At 34.0% G+C, this 22,103-nt stretch overlaps 1 protein-coding gene across 1 annotated transcript; it reads right to left on the bottom strand.

Moving 5' to 3' along the window:
* Positions 1 to 10,583: 10,583 nt before the first annotated feature.
* On the bottom strand, positions 10,584 to 22,062 carry LOC110657464 (phenylalanine--tRNA ligase beta subunit, cytoplasmic). The gene is made up of 21 exons (XM_058136048.1): positions 21,855 to 22,062; positions 21,586 to 21,676; positions 21,403 to 21,458; positions 21,170 to 21,267; positions 18,694 to 18,823; positions 18,478 to 18,593; positions 18,314 to 18,380; positions 17,747 to 17,788; positions 17,199 to 17,240; positions 16,941 to 17,020; positions 16,562 to 16,688; positions 16,299 to 16,466; positions 14,473 to 14,601; positions 14,280 to 14,381; positions 14,021 to 14,155; positions 13,334 to 13,408; positions 12,842 to 12,949; positions 11,537 to 11,632; positions 11,366 to 11,449; positions 10,997 to 11,082; positions 10,584 to 10,882 (listed from the first exon to the last, which is right to left on the bottom strand). Exons 2-20 carry the CDS (start codon positions 21,641 to 21,643, stop codon positions 11,014 to 11,016), a joined length of 1,782 nt encoding a protein of 593 aa, XP_057992031.1. The 5' UTR covers positions 21,644 to 21,676; positions 21,855 to 22,062; the 3' UTR covers positions 10,584 to 10,882; positions 10,997 to 11,013.
* Between the last annotated feature and the right edge of the window lie 41 nt (positions 22,063 to 22,103).

Here is a 22,103-nt window from a genome sequence, read left to right as displayed (position 1 = left end):
TGATGGTTATGTGTAAACTTGTGGCAGCCTTATGAAGAAGATCAAAATGTGTTGTTTCATGGTTTGGTTTATGGAATTATATTGTTGAATTATGTTATTATGGATGGCAGCATGTATGTGTGTATAAAGGTTTAAATTTGGACATGTAAATGAGGTGCATTCATGTGTTTAATTGTTGTCATTGGACTTGGAAAATTCTGGGTTATAGTGTGCATATTGAGAATGGTTATAAGCTGCCAAAATGACCAAAAATGAGTTGCTAAATGTGTTAATTTTATGGTACAAACCAGAATTGGCATGGAAGAGTGACTTGGTAAGCATAGGATGTGTAATTGGTAAAGGATGAACAATGTGCAATAGGGCAGTGTATGTTTTGGCTTAGAACCTTAAGTGTATGGCTCCAATTGGTATGAGACCAATTGGAGGTGAAACTAGGCACAAAATGTGCTAACTTTCATGAAGGAAGCTTACCAAAATTCTGCCTATAAGGTGACTTGAAAAATAAACAAATCCGGATTTGTGCTTTGAAAGCCTGAAAATTGACCATTTGGGCAGCAGTTAGTGTTTTGGCCATAACTCACTCAAAACAGATTCAATTGACCTGAAATTTTTACCATGAATAGTTTAGACATATATCTAAAATTCTTATGAAGATACCAAAGCCCAGAAATGGCCAGAACCAAGCCAAATAGCTTGCACAATTTCAGGTCCAAAAACTAGCCGAACCAAAAGTAACCTAAAAATGACCTAAACCTACCATTTTGGTTCATTCTGTCCAGCATTGGTAGATTGACCATAACTTGGTCTACACAACTCAGAATGAGCTGAAATTTTGCCCCGCGTGCAATAAGACATAGACCTACAAGTTTGTAGTTTGGACCGAAACCTGAAAACCAAGGGAACTAGGTCATCCGGCTAGGTCAAATTAGTATACCGAAATCCGATAAATTGCAATAAAATGCAACATACTTGGAAATGAATTTGGTAACATGTACCAATACTAAAAGGCTACAAATGTGACATATTGGTAACATTAAAACCTAATTCAGCTAGAGTGCATCGAGGGTCAACATTTTAGGTTGACTAAGGAAAATAATAGAATTTAATAAATTAATTATTAAACCTTATTGTTAGAGACAGTTTAAATGAGTATTGAAACACTTTAAATTGTGTGTTTCAGTTAGCAAAGACTCAGGGAAGGGGAAGGAAACACTGACTCAGGGCCAAGAGACAGTTATCAGAGGTTTGTGCACAACAGTTATTTCTTTTGAATTTTTCAATTGAAATAAATTATGACTATTTGTATATTATTGTTTTGAATTGTGAAAAATTATTTGAATGATATTTGATGGATACTTATTGATTGAAAAGCATTGTAAATGGTTTGAAACCACAGCTATCATGTATATTGATTGAATTCCTCGCTAGCTTGTCTAGTGAGATGAATTGAATTCCCTCTCTGGCTGAAGTATTGAGGTGTGTGCCTGTTGATGACGAATAGAATGAGTACTCATATTATTGCTAGCTAGCTATGTTATTCCTCACTAGCCATCGGCTTTTGGGATGAATTGAATTCCTCGCTAGCCATCGGCTTTTGGGATGAATTGAGTTTTAGCAACATGATTAAGATGTGCGTGTATGATTTATTGATATTTATTGTGATATTATGAAATGGAGTTTAAATTCTTATTGACATTCACTGTCTTTGAATTTAACTATGGTTTTAAGTATCCACTATTTATATGACTTATGATTTGTGATTTAAAGTTGTATTTGGTTAATGTTGTACACCACTGAGACAATGGCTCAGCGATAGCTTTTCATTACTGTCGCAGGTGGACAAACTGACTGGGTAGCAGACTAGGCTGCTAGTACTACACTGAGAGATCATCGGGTATATTGAGTATACCATATTTTGCATTTTGTATTATAATGTATGTTCACTGTATGTATATAGTGTTCTTAGTTTTGAGCAGTTATAAATTAAAATTGTACATTGAAGTTGTAAAATAAATTATAAATTATTTTGGCTTGTAAAATTTGTGATATGTTTCTTTTATCTTAGCTTTTGAAAACACTGGAAAATCATTGTGGATTTGAGTTGACAATTATTGAGAAACTTATTGTGTTGATTGAATATTGGAGTTGGGGATTGAACCAAATATTTGAAGTTCTTTTTTTACAGGTTTTTGAAGAACTGTTTTATTCAAAATACAGAGGGAACTCTTCCAAAATTTTTGCAGAAATTGTTAATTATTTAAATGTGTTAGCTATTTTAATTCAGTTAAAAAAAAATTAACACTTGTAAATAGTGCTCACCACTCTAAAAAGAAGTAAGAAAAGGTTTAAAATTCCTTGTAGTGTATTTAATGGGTTATTAGTAGGCGAAGTTTGGTAATTCATTAGGTATACTACGGGATCATGTTATGCCTTACAAAGGGGTAGGGTGTGACAATCAAGTGAAGAGTTGGGGAAAGAAGAAAAATAGTGACAAGAGAGAGAGAATTAAGAAATTTGATGAAGGCAGCAAGGAAAGTGATAAAAAAGAGATTTAAGCCTAAAGAACCAATCATCCAAAAAGTAGGCATTGGTTTAAGCCTAGAGTTCAATATAGGGCATGCAAGCAATTTGGCCACAATGAGAAAGTATGTAAAAGAAAGAAACAACAACAAGCAGAAAATCAATAAGCTAGAGTAGTAGATGATTTTCAAGAAAAGGAGGAGCTGTTTATGGCTTCTTGTTATGCAACTCAATATCATAAATAGTCTTGGCTCTTTGATAGTGGTTGTACACATCATATGTTTTTAAATGCAAACCTGTTTATGAGGGTTAACAAGTCATACACCTCAAGAGTCAGAATTGGCAATAGAGAATGACTACAAGTTAAAGGAAAAGGAGTTGTTTCTATAAATGCATTATTAGGTACTAAACTCACTCTTGATGTTCTATTGGTTCCTCACATTTATCAAAATCTCTTGAGTGTAGGACAAATGTTGGAAAAGGGTTATTCTTTGTTGTTCAAACATAAAACTTGTTTTATAATTGATGCAAATGGAAGTGAGTTACTAGTTGTTGAGATGAAAGATAAGAGTTTTTCTCTAGATTTGAGAAAAACTAAGATCAAAACTTATTCAGCTTTACTTGATGAATCTCAGTAATGGCATAAAAGGTTAGGACACCGCAATGACAAGTCACTAACCTATTTGTATAAACATAAACTTGTTGTCGACATGCCTAATTCAAAATTGCATTGGTGTGTGAAGTGTGTCAACTTAGGAAGCAAACTAGGCTTCCATTCCCAATAAATTAAGCCTTAAAAGTAATTAAAAAGCTACAACTGATTTACTCAAATGTGTGTGCTCTAATAAGAACACCATCAATGAATGGTAATAAGTATTTTGTGTTATTCATTGATGACTTTAACAAAATGTGTTTTTAAAGCAAAAATCAGAGGTTGCAGGTGTGTTCAAAATTTTAAAGGTTTAATTCAAAATGAAAGTAGTTGCATGATCAAGTCCATTAAAGCAAACAATGGCATAGAATATGTTTTAAACAGCTTCAATTAGATTTTTTTTTAAAGCTAGGATTCATCATTAGTTTACAGCAAGCTACACTCCATAACAAAATGGAACTAGTGTGAGAAAAAATATAACTATAATAGAGATGGCAAGGTGCTTAGTGTTTGAAAAGATTTTGCCTGAAGTCTTTTGGGTTGAAGTAGCAAATATTATGGTTTATTTACTCAATAGACTTCCCACCAAAGTACTAGAAGCTTGGAGTGGTCACAAGTCTATAGTCAACCATCTCAAGGTTTTTAGATGTATATACTACACTCATGTCCCAGAAGTAAAGAGAGGGAAGCTTGATGAGAGAGCTGAAATGGGAGTCTTCACAAGGTAGAACAGCAATGCTAAAGCCTATAAGGGGTTAAATTTAAATGGAAAGAAGATCATTATAAGCAAGTATGTCAAATTTCATGAGGAGTCAACATGGGATTAGGAAAAGAAGGAGGTTAAAACTTCAACAAAGCAAATTATCCAACAAGAAGTACCCCAAGAACAAGATGCAGCAAATCATGAAAAAGATTCAGATGATGAAGTGGCAGTAAAGGGCACAAGAACACTCACAGATGTATATCAAGGGTGCAATGTTGCGATGGTTGAACCATTCAACACGCAGGAGGCTCTCAAATCTACAAAATGGAGAAAAGCTATGCAGGAAAAAAAATGAACATGATTAGAAAAAATGACACTTAGGAGCTGGTTGAAAAACTAAATCAGAAGCAAGTGATTAGTGTAAAGTGGGTGTTTAGACTAAAGTTGAATCCAAGTGGTTCAATCAATCAGCATAAGGCAAGATTGGTGCTAAATGCTATTTAGAATAGTTGGGGTTGAATATTTAGAAACTTTTGCTCCTGTGGTAAAACTTGATACTATTAGACTTCTGATTTCAATTGCAGCCTAAAGAAATTGGAAGAACTTTCAGTTAGATGTCAAATCAGCTTTCTTTAATGGAGTGTTAAATGAAGAAATTTACATCAACTAGCCTAAAGGATTTGAAGTGCAAGATAATAAACATAAGGTCTACTTGTTAAAGAATGCTTTGTATGGATTGAAGCAAGCACCCAAAGCCAGGTACAGCAAGCTAGATCAACACTTGATACATTGGGGCTTTAAAAAGAGCAATAGTGAGCTAACTTTCTATGTGAAAAATCAAAGTAACATGTTGCTGCTTGTGTCTGTCTATGTTGATGATTTGCTTGTGACTGGCAATGATCTTCAGCTACTGAAGAACTTCAAGAATGAAATGATGGAGGTGTTTGAAGTGACAGATTTGAGAGAAATGAAACACTTTCTTAGTATAAAGATTGATTAGAAAGAGGATGGGATTTTCATTTGCTAAAGAAAGTATGCAATTGAAGTTCTCAAGAAGTTTGGCATGATGAATTCAAAAATTTTCAACACTTCTTTAGTTCCAAATGCAAAACTGAGTAAAATGGATGGTGCAGCTAAGACAGATGAAGTTGTGTGTAGAAGTTTAATTGGTTGTTTACTTTATTTAAGGGCAACACGACCAGATCTGATGTTTGCAGCAAGTTTACTTTCAAGGTTTATGGCCAGCCTAAGTGAAGCTCACTTCAAAGCTACAAAATGAGTATCGAGATATGTTAAAGGAACTGCCAGTATTGGGATCATGTATAAAAGGAATAAAGAAGTCAAATTGGAAGGACATGTTAATAGTGATTGGGTAGGATCCTTGAATGTTATGAAAAGCAGAAGTGGTTATTATTTCTCAGTTGGATCGAGTATTTGCTAGAATTCAACAAAATAGAGTGTAGTTGCTCAGTCTACAGATGAGACTGAGTATGTGGCAACAGCATCAAGGATCAACCAAGCTATTTGGCTTTAAAAATTACTTGAAGATTTGCAATAGAAGTAGGAGGATACTGCTACCATTTGCTATGACAATTAGTCAGTAGTAACTATTACTAAAAATCTAATTTTTCATGGGAAGACAAAACATATAAAAATCAAGTATCATTTTATTAGAGAAGTTCAGCAAGAAGGTGAAGTGGTACTAATGCATTGTAGAAATGACGAGCAGCTAGCTGATATGCTAACAAAATCTCTGTCCAAGGCCAAGTTTGAAGACTTACGAAAGAAGATTGGAATGTGCAGCAAAGATGTTAAGGAGGAGTGTTGATTTGTTAACATAATTGCTGCACAATTCTAGGAGTAATTAAATGTTGAATTTGTGATTTTTTTTTATAGTTTAAAATATTATAATATCAATGTGTGGCAGTCCTAAATTTAAGGAAGACAAATGTCTTTAAATCAAGGGAAAATTTTTTACTGTAATGATGACAGTAACTTGTATAAAGCTAATTTTTTAATGAAATGAAATGAATTCCCTTTTAGCCATTTTCTTTACGTTTTCCTTTCTCCTCTCGAAATAATTACCCACCTTATGGAACTTGTAAGAGAACAAGTCATCATAAGATTGATTATTGGTACAAGGGAAAGACTCCATCTCCTTCGCAGTGCAAATTTTACAAAAGGACTGGTCATATTGAAAATATTACCGATAGAAGTAGCAGGGACCATAAGCTCAACCTAGGCAGCAATCTCAGCAAGTCAATTTTATTAAAAAAAAGAAGTTAAGGAGGAGTACTTATTCATGGCTATGATGATGGGTGGATTTGAAAATCAAGCATCCTAGTTTGTTAATAGTGCTTGCACTCAACAAATGACCAGCGAAGTAGCATTTTTTAGCAACTTGGAGCTTGTTAATGCATTAGTTAAGACGGGTAATGGAGAGAAAGTTTCTCCCATAGGCAAAGGTACTGTGGCCATTCATACTTCTTCAGGTACAAAGTTCATTTCAAATGTTCTGTTAGTACCTGATTTAGATCAAAATTTATTGAGTGTGGGTCAAATGATGAAAAAAGGATATTCTTTAACATTCAAAAATAATCATTATGTAATTGTGGATCCTAGTGGCAATGTACTAGCTAATGGGTATATAGAAAAAAAAAAAGTTTCCCTTTGAATTGGAGTTCAACATCCTTGCAAGGTTGTACAAGCAGTAAAAATATTGATGAATCTTTTTTATGGCATATGCTTTGCCACTATAATTTAACAGCAATCCAGTTTGCTCAAAGGATGGGACTTATTAGAGATTTGCCTATTATTGAAGTTTGTTTTGATGTATGTCAAAGTTGTCAGTTAAGCAATATAGATTGCCATTTCCAACTTTTGGTGCTTGGAGAGCAAATAAAAAATTAAAGTTGGTCCATTTAGATGTTTGTGGGCCTATAAGCAATTCTTCACTCAATGACAATAAGTATTTTATCCATTTTATCCATGATTTCACAAGAATGACTTGGGTCTACTTTCTCAAGTAAAAGTCTAAAGTGTTTTCTATCTTCAAAAAATTTAAAGCACTCATTGAAGATCGAGTAGCTACAAATTGAAGACTTTGAGAATAAATAATGGGAAGGAATACACATATGGTGATTTGAATCAATTTTGTGAAGATTTGGAAATTCAATATCAATTAACAATTAGCCACTCTCCATAACAGAACAGGGTGTCAGAAAGAAAGGACATATTACTACTTCAAATGGCCAGATGCATGATCTTTGAGAAGAAATTACCAAAGTACTTTTGTGCAAAGGCTATGAATAATGCAGTCTACTTGGCAAATAGACTTCCTACAGGGGTTGTGCATGGTATGACTCCTATTAAAGCTGGGAGTGGATTTAAGCCTTCAGTCAAACATCTGAAAATTTTTAGCTCCATTTGTTATGCTCATATTCCAAATGTAAAAAATGGACAAGCTTGATGAAAAGACTGAAAAGTATATTTTGATTTACTATAGCTCTCAATCTAACGGTTATAGAGTTTTCAACATCAAAATAAGAAAGGTATTATCAGTAGAGATGTAAGGGTAGATGAGGATGCTTATTGGAATTGGAATGATTCTCAGTTTCAAAAAAGGCTTGCAAAAACTATTGAAGATAAAAATTTAAATTCAAATTTAGCACCTAAATTTGAAAGTGATGATGAGTATGCTCTTTGAGTTACTAGACCAAGTTTTGAAATTTATCATAGATGCAATAGAACAATTGTTGAGCCTTTCACATTTGAAGATGCTAGTGATGTTGAAGAATGAAAGTTAGCAATGAAGGAAGAAATATCAATGATCGAGAAGAACAAAACCTAAAAGTTAGTTGATAAACCAGAAAACAAATAAGTCATTGGGTTAAATAGGTGCACAAGCTAAAATTAAATCCTAATGGTTCAATTAACAAATACAAAGCAAGGCTGGTAGTTAAAGGATACTTTCAACAGCCAAGAGTTGATTTCACTGAGACTTTTGCACCCGTAGCAAGAATGGATGCCATTCAAACTTTGATTGGCCGCGCAACACAATTGAAGTGGAAAATTTGCCATTTAGATGTTAAACAAGCATTTTCAAATGGCTATCTTGAAGAGGAGATTTATGTTGCTTAACCTAAAGCCTTCATTGTTCAAGGAAATAAAGATAAAGCATACAAATTGGAGAAAGCACTATATGGATTAAAATAGGCACATAGGATCCGGTACAGCAAGATAGACTCCTATTTGTATGACAAAAATTTTAGGAGGAATGAGAATGATGCTACTCTATATGTGAAGAGATTCTCCAATGATGATGTTCTTGTTGTGTCACTTTATGTAGATGATTTGCTAGTGACAGGAAACAATATGGAAGAATTGATGAATTTCAAGAATGAAATGCAATAGCAATTTGAGATGACTGATCCTGGTGATATGAAATATTTCTTAGGAGTTAAAGTTCATCGGTCCATGGATGGAATTTTCATTTGTCAGCAGAAGTATGTTCAGAAAATACTGAAGAAATTCAAAAGCAAGATAGCAAATCAGTTCCAACTCCACTAGTTTTGAATGCCAAGCTTTCTAATGAAGATGGTGACGAAATGGCAAATGCAAGAAGCTATAGAAGTTTGATTGGAAGCCTCTTATATTTGATTGCCACAAGACCCTATTTAATTTATTCGGCTGGCCTTATTTCAAGATTTATGCAACAGCCATCAAAAACTCATTTTGCAACAACTAAAAGAGTATTGAGGTATTTGAAAGGAACAACTCAACTAGGAACCTGGTTTAGATCAATGAAGAATGGAAGCTTGAATGGATTTGTGGATAGTGACTGGGCTAGAAGCATTGATGACATAAAAGAGCACAGCTAGCTATGGTTTTTCATTGGGGTCAGGCATGTTTTCATGGGTTTCAAGAAAACGAAAGGTTAGAGCTTAGTCTATTATTGAAGTTGATTATGTAGCAGAAGCTACAGTAACAAACCAAGCAATTTGGTTGACAAAGATTCTTAAAAACCAGAGAGTAAAGCAATATGAAGCCATTAAGATAAGATGTGACAACAAATCTACAATTTTCATTGCTAAAAATCTAGTTCAACATGGAAAAACAAAGTATATTAATGTTAAGTTTCATTCAATTAGAGAAGCTAAGAAGAATAAAGAGAACTTGTTTATTGCGACTCAGAAGTTCTGACTGTTGATATATCGACCAAAGCTCTTCCCAAGGCAGGGTTTCATAAGCTTAGAAGTATGCTAGAGGTATCTAGCAAAAATTCCAAGGAGTGTTGAAGTTTATTGAACTTTTTGCTAGGAACTCTATAGTAGTAGATATTTTTATTTTTATTTTTTTATATTTTGATATTTTGTAATCTCCAATTAAAGAGGCAAATATGGTTTGGTAGAAAAATGTGATGCTCCATGTATTTAGAGAAAAATTTAAGAAAAGTGATATATTAGTTGAAGGTATAGGCTTGAACAATAAAAAGCGAGTATTCTCCTATAAAAGGAGCTCTGTTCCAGCGATGAAGATGATTTTTCATTCCCACTCTGGTTTTATTTTTACTACAATTATGATTGGTCTATTCTATATTGTGTGTAGAATGAACTTTTTCACAATATCAAAATCCACAAGAAGGCCATTAAAGAGATGATAATAAAATTCCTCGTATGGGATCAAATTAGTATATTAAAACTAAAATGGTCAAAACTGGTATGTTTATTTAGGTAATGAAAAAGAAACCTGCAGTCACAACTTTCCATATGTCATTCCAAGTTCAAAGTTCAAATATAATGAATCGCATTCTTCTCTAAGAGATGTCAATGGAAACCTAGAGGCGAGATGAATATAAAAATCTCCAAAGCTATCATGCTGTAAGGAATATCTTAGTTCTTATTAAGTAATATAGTGCACATGTTCTAGCTCATCAGAAATTCAATCAACTTCAAACAGAATAAGATATCTTTGTCTGAAAAAAAAAAATCTTTGCATTGAGGGCTTTTTACATAATAGGGTATTAAAAAAAAACAAAATTATCAAAAAGGAGTGACCAAAAAAATAATTATCAAGCAGGGAGTGAAATTTTACAGCTACGCTTGGTCTTCATACAATCGAGATTCTAGCCAAGCTGCATTCCATAATCACGACCAGGCCGCCAAGTTGCAATCATGAATCACAACCAAGCTGACAAAAGGCAAATTTTTATAATTTTTTAATCTTTCATTTAAGTTTTTATATGTAGACTTTTTTTAAAAATAATTTTATATATCAGAACTTACAGAAAGTTATTTTTTTGGCTCTTTACAATTATCTTTATTTTTTTTTGATGTAGAAGTTTTTATTTTTAATGGACTACATTGGATATTAAAAAATATTAATTTACTATGTTTTACTTGTAAAGCCATGAAAAATATTCACAAATCAAATAAAAAAAATTACTTTTAAGTTTCCCACAATATTCTTGATTTTTCTGAAATAAATTTTTTTTGTTTGTGTCAGAATAATATAGGCAATGAAAAATATTATTATATTGTGTTTTACTTATAAATCCGCGGTAAAATATTTTCACATAAAAATATGAGGTTTTTTTTATTTTTTGTAATATTCTTGATTTTTGTGACAATTTTGAGGATTGAATCGACTAGTCTACCGAAACCTGTGGACAGCTCTACTGACCATGTCCATCGACTAGGCCGAAGCAACTTACAGAAAGCCCAGTTATGTCTAATAGAAAGAGGAGTAACAGTTTAGGATTTTTCTAATTGTTATTAAGCCTCCAAGAGATTTTTGAGAAGCCGAACTACGAAATAGCTTATCATTTACAGTACTCGGGATACATGTTACATTGCTAGAACATCACACAAAAGAAAGTGCAATTTCCATAGGATAACGTTATGAAAGAAACAGTATTTTGCCTAAGCTGGCCAATGAATTCTCTCGCAGATTTTGGACCGCAAAAATCACTTATCTAAGTAAACATGTACGCGAGCAGGCCGATATACCTGCATATTCAACAAGTCTAAACTCTTTAACCCCAGACTGTGCATGTGTTTCAGAGGCTTTTTCTTTTTTCCTCCAGTCTGAAAATGGAAAGACACAAGAACTGCTTAACTTACATTTGTGGTCATAGACCCTATAAGAAAGACTCAATGTCCAGTTCCAAGAAGGAGCATGGATCAGGAACATCAAAGTTGTTCAAAACCTGAGAAGACGTTGAAGTAGAATGTTAACCAGAAAGAAAATTTACAAATACTATAAGCAATGGCTAAACACATAATAAACCATAACCAACATACATTTGATTTGGATGAAGGAAGAGTATATTGAAAGTTGGAGCTTCTTGGAAAAGCAAATAAAACAGACACTAACAAAGTGGTCCAACCGTCCAAGGGATAAAATCTTTGCAGTAACAAAGCTCAATTTATGATATACAAGCATATATAGCTTAATTTGCTTAATGACAGTTTATACATAAAAATAAATACCTCAGGGTGCACAATACCAAAAATGCCAATGCACTTGCCCTTGTAAATGATACTTGCTTGTCTACCCTGAAGAAACTCAGGTGCCTTCATTAAAAATAAAGGGTGTAAGTAACCTCATTACCAGAACTCCAGAATTACCTTGAAGAAACTACAACAAAGTTAGATACTTACATCAGAACACTGAATGTAATACCCCGTATTGTCACCAACTGGTACAAAAGGAGTCCCCATCACTTCCATGACTCTGTCGACCAAGGAATGAATCAACTGCAAAAAAGAAAGTTTAAAATGTCAATACTTCACCTTGCGTGAGTCCTGACAAAGCTATAAAGCAAGGAGAATGAACATAAGACAAATTTTTTGAGAATCATCCATATTTATTAAAGGTTCAAAGCGCAGGCGTGCACCTAAGCGAGATGAGGAGCAAAAGTTAAAAAAAAATAAAAATAAAAATAAAAATAAAAATTTCATAAAAGTCAAATAAATGTGAATATTGAATCAAACTTCAAATAACATGAAATTAAAAATTAATATAACTAATGAGAATTGAAGTAATAATAATTTTGCAATCTAAATAAAATAAAAATAAACTACTAAAAGTTTAAACTAATATATTGAAACTCGAATAATCTTTTAATGTCTCCAAGCTAAAGTCAAGCAATCATAAACACTTTCATCCTCTCGATACTCATTTTCAAAATCAATATCTTCGTGTTCTTCCTATCTCTAAGAACTAAAAGAGAATTAGTTTTCAAGTTAGTGGATGAAGCTTTTTTGTTTTCCTTTGGCATATATCTTAAAATAGGTGTAGATGTAATTTATAAAAAAAAAAAAAAGAGGAGATAATAATAGAGTGGTAGCATTGAAAATGGAAATATGGGAGGTTTGTGATCTTGGGTGCTGTTGGTTTGAGGAGATTTTGATGACTAGTTATCACCGGCAATACTAATTCTAAAAACTTCCTTGCGCAGCAATATAGAATTCTTATAGATCGACAAATATCAAGTTTAAGCAGTGGTGCTTTTTGCCAATGAGAGTGCTTGCTAAAGGTGAAAATAAAGAGGGTATGCCTTTCTAAAGGCTTGTGCCTGAAACAAAGGCGAATGCCTAGGCGCATAAGGTGCTAGAGTTGGAGTCTGGTGAGCCTTGAGCCTAAAGCTTTAATAACTATGGAATCATCAATACTTTTTAATTTTTGTTCCATGAGAACTAAACCTAAAACGCATGCAACTCTTCCCCATACATTTACCACTTCTAGAGATTCTGAAAGATCATTCATAATGCATCAGCCATATATTATAAATAAATGTGACTTCAAATAAGAAAATCAAAAAATAATATCAGCCAGAATTGAGAAACAATTTGTTGCATTACAATTGATCAAAAACAATCAAGGAAATCATTGCAAGGCATCACTTCTTTCTCACTTATCTAATTTTTTCTGAGAAAAATCCTTTGTCAGCAAGAAAATTGTACCTCAAATCCGGAGTTAGTGCCACAATATAGAGCTGCAAGTAGGCGACGATTTGCTGCACCAACATCTTTACTCTCATCCAGATGTACTACATCACCCACTTCAAAAATCTAGGGCCAATTTCAAACATGAGTCATGCAAATATATACATCACCATACATGAAAAGCAAGGACAACGCTATCATTATGGGGCGGGCAAGGGTTTTGCGGATGATTCTAACAGATGTACCAATCAAGGTTCCATGGAATAATGGCACAACTGCACATATGCAGAGACCACATGTATTTGCATATACAAGAGATTACACCAGGTAAATAGTTATTCTGTCAAGGGAGGGTATCTTCCTACTGTATGAATCATTATCGTGCTTCACCAATATTACAAATGGTCAGCACTAGCAGAATTATATGCACCTTCATTTTGCATATGTGGAAAGAAGTGGTATACAATTCTGTGAAACAATGAAATCTATAAGAGAATGAGAAATGAATACCTTTATTGGCTTTGGATGATCCTTATTATGTCCAACTATTTTCAAAGCACCAGGCATAAGGCTGGTTCGGACAGCCTACTCAAACAAAGGTGAAATTTGAATTAGTAAAAACCATGTATCTGTCTACAAAGGGAGATTTTAAAATGTTATGTGCAGTTTTTTACATCCTAAAATTGGAAAATAAAGGTTGAAAGAACAGCTAGCTTCTTCTGATGCATAACATATGGCTGTTCTATTGAAGAAGTAATAGTAATATCTAATATGTTTACATTGCTTATATCATTGAAGGATACAGAAGTCAAAATATTTGAAACAAGACTTCGGGTAACAAACCCAGTGAACTGGAAGAAAATATTTCAGAAGATATTACATATTAACCATCCTCAACTATCATTTTAAAGAGAAATAGTTGAATTATTTAGAGCCTGCTTATGGTGGAAAAACAGTGCAAACAATTTTTCTTCACAACAATGAGCTTTTGTTCAAACCTCAGTCACAGAGAAACAGAACAAAAAGAATGCCCCAAGAAGTATTACTTGCCAAACAATAGAAATGCACAACCATACAAAATTATAGTGGCTTTAACACTCCAGTAGATCATATCTTGCTTGTCAGCCCCAAAGTGTCCAATACTATATCTAGCTTATCCATCAAAACCCCTAGCAAAAAGTAATAGGACATGCTAACCTCGAAGTCAGATGAACGAGGATTTCCAACAATCACAGCAGTTGATCCATCATCTTTTTTATTTAACATGGAAAAATTCTCCCGATAAGAGCATAAAATCCATGTCAAAACCTCTGTAAACCCGTTCATTGCAACCTAAAAAAGAAACCCTAGAAAAGTCAATCAAAAGAATAGTAACTACTACCACCAATTAAAGCAGCAGAGAGAATGGATCTAGAGAGACACAGGTTGACAGAGAGATGAATGATCTTTCTAGTACCTCCACTCTAATTAGATCCTCAAGCTGATTCAATGCTAATGGCTTCAATGATGGTAGCTTTCTCTTTGGAATATTATTATACCCATAAGCAATTGCAACATCCTTGAAAATAAAATAGCTTATTATTAGCAACATGAGATACAACCAACAGCTTTTGGTGCTGGAGGTGATAAATAACTGCAACTATTACTACCTCCATAACATCACATGGGTGAAGAACATCGCTTCTGCTTGGAGGTATAGATACATTGATATTACATTGATCAGCACCAGATACAGACTGCTCAGCTTGCAATTGCATCCGATTTAACAGACTTGTGACCTAAAGGGTAATCCCAATGGTCATTATAAATTTCATTGTGTGGAACAGAGAAAAGGAGAATGTCAAGCATTAGAATGTCATAATACATACAAAAAGCGCTAAAATAAAAGCCTAGAAAGACAGCAAGCATGGTCTTAAAATTCATAATAATTCAAAATATTAGAATTATTTAACAAAATTTATAGAAGTTAACAATCTTAGCAGTAATAAAATGTCTGGAATTTGCTCACTATTTGGGTTGTAAGGGCTACTGCAAAAACCGATTGCAAGGACAAGGAAATGGCTAACTTAACCAACGCTCAAGAAAATGACATAGAGGTTCAGTTTCTTCTGTGTGACATCAGATTTTCCATTAGAGAGTTTGGGATTAGAGAAATCTTGTTTAGAGGGAGGGCCTCCTCAAATTCAAATATTTGATTGCCAATGGATGCTAATTGTATAATTAACGTATTTGGTATGCCCATCCTCCCAGCCATTTTGAGCCAGCTCTCGTGAGATGGTTTCAGTGTAACAATTCAAGAGAGAGAGAAACAAAAACAGAGCAGAAACAGAGGAACCAAGGGAGGAAACAGAAACAGAAACAGAAACAGAAAAGACCAGAAACCACGTAGGATAAAGGTTTGAGGCACATGCATTCTGGAGATGGAAACATTGGTGGCCAGCAACTCTGTGAGTGGTAGTCTAGCAAGATATGGTGACCATCGGCAACAACTCAAGCATGCCTTTGACAACATGATATGCAGCTACATGCTCAAATTAACATGCCACCAATTGCAAAAATACGAAGGCATAGAAATTATATACAGTAGAATATTCCCGGCTGATTTCCTTGCACCATTTTACATGATCCTTAAACCAAAAAAAGACTTTCTAGAATTCTTACTAAAAAGTGCAAACCAATTAACCAGAAAAGATGAGTTTAAGGCAATGGCATTTTTAATTCAAATCCACAATGAATGAGACAAGAAAGGAAATCCATCCTTATGATTCAGCAAAGCTCAACAAGACCATAATAACAACTATTACTCTTGTAACTACTAAACCAAGGCATTCAGTTCTTCTCACAACCTCAGTCAGCCAAGTTTGCCTTTCTTTCTTTCTCCTTCCCTCTAGGCTGACAACATAAAAATGACACCTCAATAGTGAATTTATTGATCGTTATTGTACATGCCTAAACCATTTTAGATGACTTCCCCTCAAGGAAACTTCCCACATATAAAGTTGGCAACTCAATCCAATCAAATGAACACTAATTACATTTCAGCCCAAATTTATTTTCTAATCAAAGTTTTATTGAAACGCCATTGGACAAGTCTTTTATACCATGACCCAACTACTAACGTTGATTCTCAACACTTCCAAATGTAGGACAATCTGCAGCATACAAGGAAATCAAACAAGAAGCTTTTGTTTATGCAATGTGCATTGGAAGTTTTTAAGTACATTTGAACAATCTGGGAGGACCTTTGCTTCAGAAAATAGAGCATGCTTACTCTCATCATTGCTTTGTATAAGACTGAAGCCCAGTTATGATCAGAAACATACTAGCATAGCAGTAAACTTCCAGCGTATGGTTTAACCAACGATAATGCCATCTGAAATGGCACATTTGATGCCTTATTTACATTTAGGTGCAGAGCTGCACACGCTATAACTAAATCTAGTAAGAAGTGCAGAAATTAAAGGAGTTCAAATACCTCTTCTGCCTTAAAAGAAACTCCAATTGAGCCAGTAATATATGATAGAGGAACTTCCATATTATAGGAAGATAAGTCAGGATAGACATATGCCTTTCCATCAGAATATATCACTTCAACTGGTTCCACCTCAAATTTTCTTTTACAATATGCTGAAAAAGTTGTTACCTAAGAAATCAAAGGAACAACAATTACCAAAAAAACCAATAAGTGAAAACCACAAAATAGCAAGCAAAAACAACCAGAGCATTCAAGATCTTTACCATTGTGTTCAAAACAATCTTAGCCTTTGTCAGGTCAGTGGCTGTACATTCAATGAAAACATTCTTTGTCTTCAAAGTGATAGCTGAATGTGCACCATTAATAATTGGCGGCAGAGATAAGACAGTTCTGCAGATATGAATTTAAATTATTTTAAAAAATGACAGAAGTCAATTATTATAGCCCATGTACATCAAGGAAACATTACATATCCATACTTTTAACATGAATATGGAACATCTTAACACATTGTTGGCACACATCATATTAAGAGAAATCAGAAAACAGTGTAAAAAAAATACAGAACCACATCAACCAATGAAATTAATTTCTTTAGAATTTTTGTAATTACGATATTACATTAAGATAATGTGCCCATACCTGTTACTGTCATATAAGACAGGGAACACTGGTGAGTTCTCAATTATATGCAAAAATTTCTTCAGCTTCAAATCATGCTCCTGTGATTGCAAAATATTCAACATTACAAATTTTTAGAAGTCAATTCAATAATCCTGAAAGTATGCAAAGAACTGCCAATATCTCAATATTTATAAGGGGGAAAATATAAATTCAAAGTTAGGATTTGTCAAAAGCACTGATGGACAGTGAAATGCAAATGCCTTGGGGTCAGCTCACCCGGTAAAACTCCATCAGCTCATCAGCTCTGTATTTTTTGACCTAAACAAGAACCAAATATATAAGAAATCAAAACTAATTTAATAAAACACTTCTCTTGCAACGATAACTGTAAAAAACAAAGCAGATGACAATGAGAAGTATAGGGCCACACAATTCTAAAAAAGAAGCTCCGATTTGATGGCATGAAAAATAGGGATAAAAACAGTTTGCTGATGTAGATATTTCACTGCACTCTTATGCATTATATCAGCCAAGTATTACGCTATGACTCATGAGAACCGACATAAAGCCATACTTATGTATCCCGCAGACTAGCAGGTGCCAGTTATACACAGATTAAGATTCATAAAGGTCAAAAACATGTAATACCAAATTACCAATACTAACAATAGCAAGAATGACAACAGAGGTGAAGTAGTTGTTCACATCTCTCTAGTTCAAACAAACTACATCCTGACAAGACCAAGTGCCACTCGCTGTCTTATAGCATAAAAGAGTACTTTTGTTTAAATAATATGTAAATAAGAACAAAATTAAATTCTTACCTGTTTTAGTGGAATAAAATTTATGTCTTGAGGAGGCAAAGCCTGAAAATGGGCAGATAAAATGGGTTAACAATGGAGTATTCTGTCAAACTTCAGTTCTCATGTGATATGAACATTATTAAAGAAAGCACATTGAGAGCAAGGAAATTTTTCAAACTAACACAAATCATTCCAAACACAAACATGGATGAGCTTCACAAATGAATATTTGAAACTCAACAACTATTCTGCCCACAGAAAGAAAGTGGGGGAAACAGCCACATGGATTTGCAACATAAACACCACTCTTGATACAAAATTGGCAAACCGTAAATAACATCACCAAAGAATTGTTTCATTCACAAGAGTACCATCGAGACCATTGAATGCCCAACGATTGATATGGTCCATTGTCCCATAAAGACTTCATGCAAGTTAAAGCTTCCCCTTTTCTCCCAAGGAGGAAGGATCTAAAGCATCACCATACAACTATAGTGCTCACACCCCAGCATTATATTACCAAAATACAGTAAATGCATGAAGAGATTTTGTGACAAATAAATAAGAAATGCATAAGCAGAAGCCCACCTCATAAGTGAAAGGACCTTGTAATGTATCCAAGTCATGAGTCCCAATTGCAACTAATGTTCTTCGCCTAAAACAAGAATGAGATGTGAACATTGCAAAAGCAAGGAAAACTACATAAAAACCTAAGAAAGTAACAGCTAAACAACATCAAGTCAGAGTATTACCTGCAAATGTTTTGATGAAGCTTATCTTGGAGATCAATGAAGCTGTTGTAACTTGCTTCATCAAATGTAATATCTCTTAAAACAGCACAAACAATGTAGGGACGAATGGATGATGTCTACAGTAAGGAGTAAGGACAAAAATTCTCATACCATGGAATAAATTGAAATCATGAATTAGGCCATATTTGATTTCTGTCTAAAATAATAAACAAATACCTCTGGCTTTACTTGCATCTTATGCATTGATTCCTTGCTAATGTTGGCAACAGTATAAGTTGGTGTCTTATCCTGCTTGTTAAAGATGCGGAGGGCTTGAGCTAGCCCCTCAAGGCAAAGCAAATCATATCTGAGCATAGATGAAACAAAATGGCTATCAACATTCTTTTCTATTCATTGTCATTGAATACAAACATTCAGCATGAAGTATTTTCCTCTCATTTGCCCATTAAATAATTTCTTTATTTAAGTTTTAGCCCACAAAAGTAACCTGCAACCTAAACATCAATACTTAAGGGAATTAGTAATACTTCAATTTAAAATTCAACCACCTAGCTAAAAATAAATTCAGCCAATAGAAAAAGAAAAAGAAAATGAAAAAGATGTAATCAAGGCAGCAAATAGACAGAAATTACACTGTTACAAGATTCAACAGTAAAAAAAATAAAAATAAAAAGTGGATCAGACCCAGTCAAAAAGATTCAAGATAAAATTTATTTAAGAGTAAGCATCTGCATTAACAATAATATTCATTTAAATGTATGTTTCCAACTTTCCATGGATGACATGAATGGACCCAACCTGCATACCACATCAAAGGGAGTAAGTTCTAACCATTTCATTTTACCTTCAAGTAATCATATTATATAAACTTGAGTACGATTATTTAACACTTCAAATTAGTGGGGAAGTCTATAAAATTTTGGTATTTCTAACTCTTGGGCACATACCCGTACTGGATCTCATACCCAAGTCCAACTAACATAGGTTCTAAGAATTTTTTTCTCCCATATAAAGCGCCTTTTACCCTATGTTAGGAAAGATAAGGAGGGAGGAAAGAAAATAAGCAAAAAAAAAGTAGGGAAAAAAGGTTTTAAAAAGAAATTTATTTTACCTCCTCTTGTTTGATTATGGGGAAAAGTAAATGTATTTTCTCTTGTTTGAAAAGAAAAGAGAATAGAAAGAAAACTAATTATATAATCTTGAATTTACATTATACTCTCCATCTTAAGCAGGCTTTTCCTATACGATAATTAATCCATATACTAACTATAATGTAACAACTTCCAAATAAAAAAATATTGAAAATGATATTGTTGTAATCAAAGCAGTGCATGGGATTTAATAGAGAAAGGACAAGCATCAGGCAGAAAGAACAATGCAATATGTTATTTCATAATGTACAATGGCATATATGTCATTTCAGGATTTCCGCACATTGTTCTCTCCAATTTGCAGAGAAAGGAACCAGCTGTATAGTCTACCTTATTTTCTTCCCCTTTTATTTTCCTATATGTTTCCAAACAGTGGAAAGTGACTATCCCACTTTATTTTCCCCAACTTATTTTCCTTCCACCCCATTTTCCACCCATCCAAACAGAGGGTTAAGGGACAAAACCATTAGACCCAAAGGCAAAGCAGGAAATAGCTTATAGAGACATAATTACTTAGCCCATCATCAATGGCACTAGGAGTAGGGCTTAGCATTCAGTTCAAACCGAACTGAACCATCAAAACCAAATTAACGGAATTACTATATTTTAGAAACCAAACCGAACTGAAATGAATGAAAACCAAATTGAACCGAACCGCTCTATTTTGATTCGATTCAATTCAAACCGATCAGCTTTTAAGTTTTGATAGTTTTTTAATTTAGACTTGATTTTTAAGTTGTTTTGTATAATTTTGACCTTAATTTAAACCTAATAACCACTAATCAATGAAATTAAACAATTTATATATATATATAAAATTCATAAAATCCCTATAAAAATAAATTAATTTAAAAATTAATACAGCAGTTCGGTTCAGTTTAGTTCAACCGATTTTTTTTCTCTTCAAAACCGAACTAAACAAAAATAACTAAAATTCTTAAAATGTAAAACCGAACCGAACAGAATTATCTTAAAAACCAAATCGAATTATCAAATTAAGGCGGTTCAATTCGATTTATTCGGTTCAAACCGAATAATCATCACCCCTAACTAGGAGGGCCTCATTAAAATTAGGCTTCATTAATTGGGAGGCAACACTTCATTACAATATATTTCATTAATTGGAAGCCAAACTGCAATAAACTTTGCAACCTCTGTCCAACATCGATTGAGGTGGAGGAAATCTAATGGCCTATAAGCAAGTAAGCATCCTCTTCACGATAGGCACCTTTTAGAGAGAAAACTCCTAGAATAAGATACAAGGCCAAAGCAAATAATATGTCATGGCAATGCAGACTCTATACTGATACCAAAGGAAAGTAAGAGCAACGGGAGAGGCTGAACTTTTTTTGTTTTTCAAATTGCATGAGACCCTTTCTAGAGCACGTAATATCTAATACACAGTTCTTCTAAAATAGAGAGGAAAGGGAATGGAAGGGTAACCTCCATTGCCCTTTACCTATATGTGCATATAAAAGCTAAAACCTAAACCACCAGCACAGAATATTATGCGTAGAGACCATGTATATGGTTAAAAGTACCTGTTAGCAGGAACTTCGATTTTATAAATAATTTCTTCGTTCTCATTTGCTTTTTCTTCTTCATGCCTCTCTTTTCTACTAATGGCTTCATCGGTTGTCTGATACAAGCAAATATTTTTGCATTTTCAATCATGCAACTAAAATAATAGCTTGAAACTATAAAATTCAATTACTTCACGCTAGATTAGGTCTTAAGAAAATCTCATAAAAGAAAGAGAAACCGAAACCCTTACCACATCATCAAGCTCAATACCAAAACTGAAGCAAAGATCCTCGAACTCCTCCTGAGCTACAATTCAACAATCAAACACGAAATCAAATGCAATTCAATAACCAAAAAAAGAAAAAAAAAAAAAGAACAAGTGATTTCGTTGAATGCACGAGAATTGGGAAGCTATAGAGGAAGTGAAGATTACTGTAAGTTCTTCCTAGAGCCGCGAAAAGACGATCTCTCACCACATTCACAGTAGGCATGGTAGCTTCTTTGTCGTGGATAAGAATCTAGCTCTGGTGAAATGATCAAACGATAAGACCAACTGCTTACTTTGGATTGCTCAATGTGGTAAATATTCTGTTTACTGTTATATTTAGGGCCTTTGATTTAGTTTATTTGCTCAGTCCTATATTATAGTCAAGCTCTTAATTGTAGGTTATTAGACATCAAGAAATGATGAAAAAATAAGACCTGTGAGAAGCGGCGAGGTTGAGGAGCACCAGCTGGGATTTGGGCGGTTGCGATCAGCGGCAAGCTTGAGGGTTCTAGATTCCGTGTAGAAGCGAGAGTGAGAGAAAGGTAGACACTAGGCCGGCAATGACAGAGGGCTTGTGGGTTGGGCGGCGTAAGATGAGAAGTTCTGTGAAATGTGAAAGGAGGGGGCTGGAGCAAAGACCGAGAGATTAAAGATTTGGGATTAGGTTTATTTGGGAAAATTGC

This window comes from Hevea brasiliensis, chromosome 2, assembly GCF_030052815.1.
Source record: "Hevea brasiliensis isolate MT/VB/25A 57/8 chromosome 2, ASM3005281v1, whole genome shotgun sequence".
NCBI lineage: Eukaryota > Viridiplantae > Streptophyta > Magnoliopsida > Malpighiales > Euphorbiaceae > Hevea > Hevea brasiliensis.
Note: the sequence above shows the minus strand (reverse complement) of the source record. Positions and strands in the feature narration are given on the sequence as shown.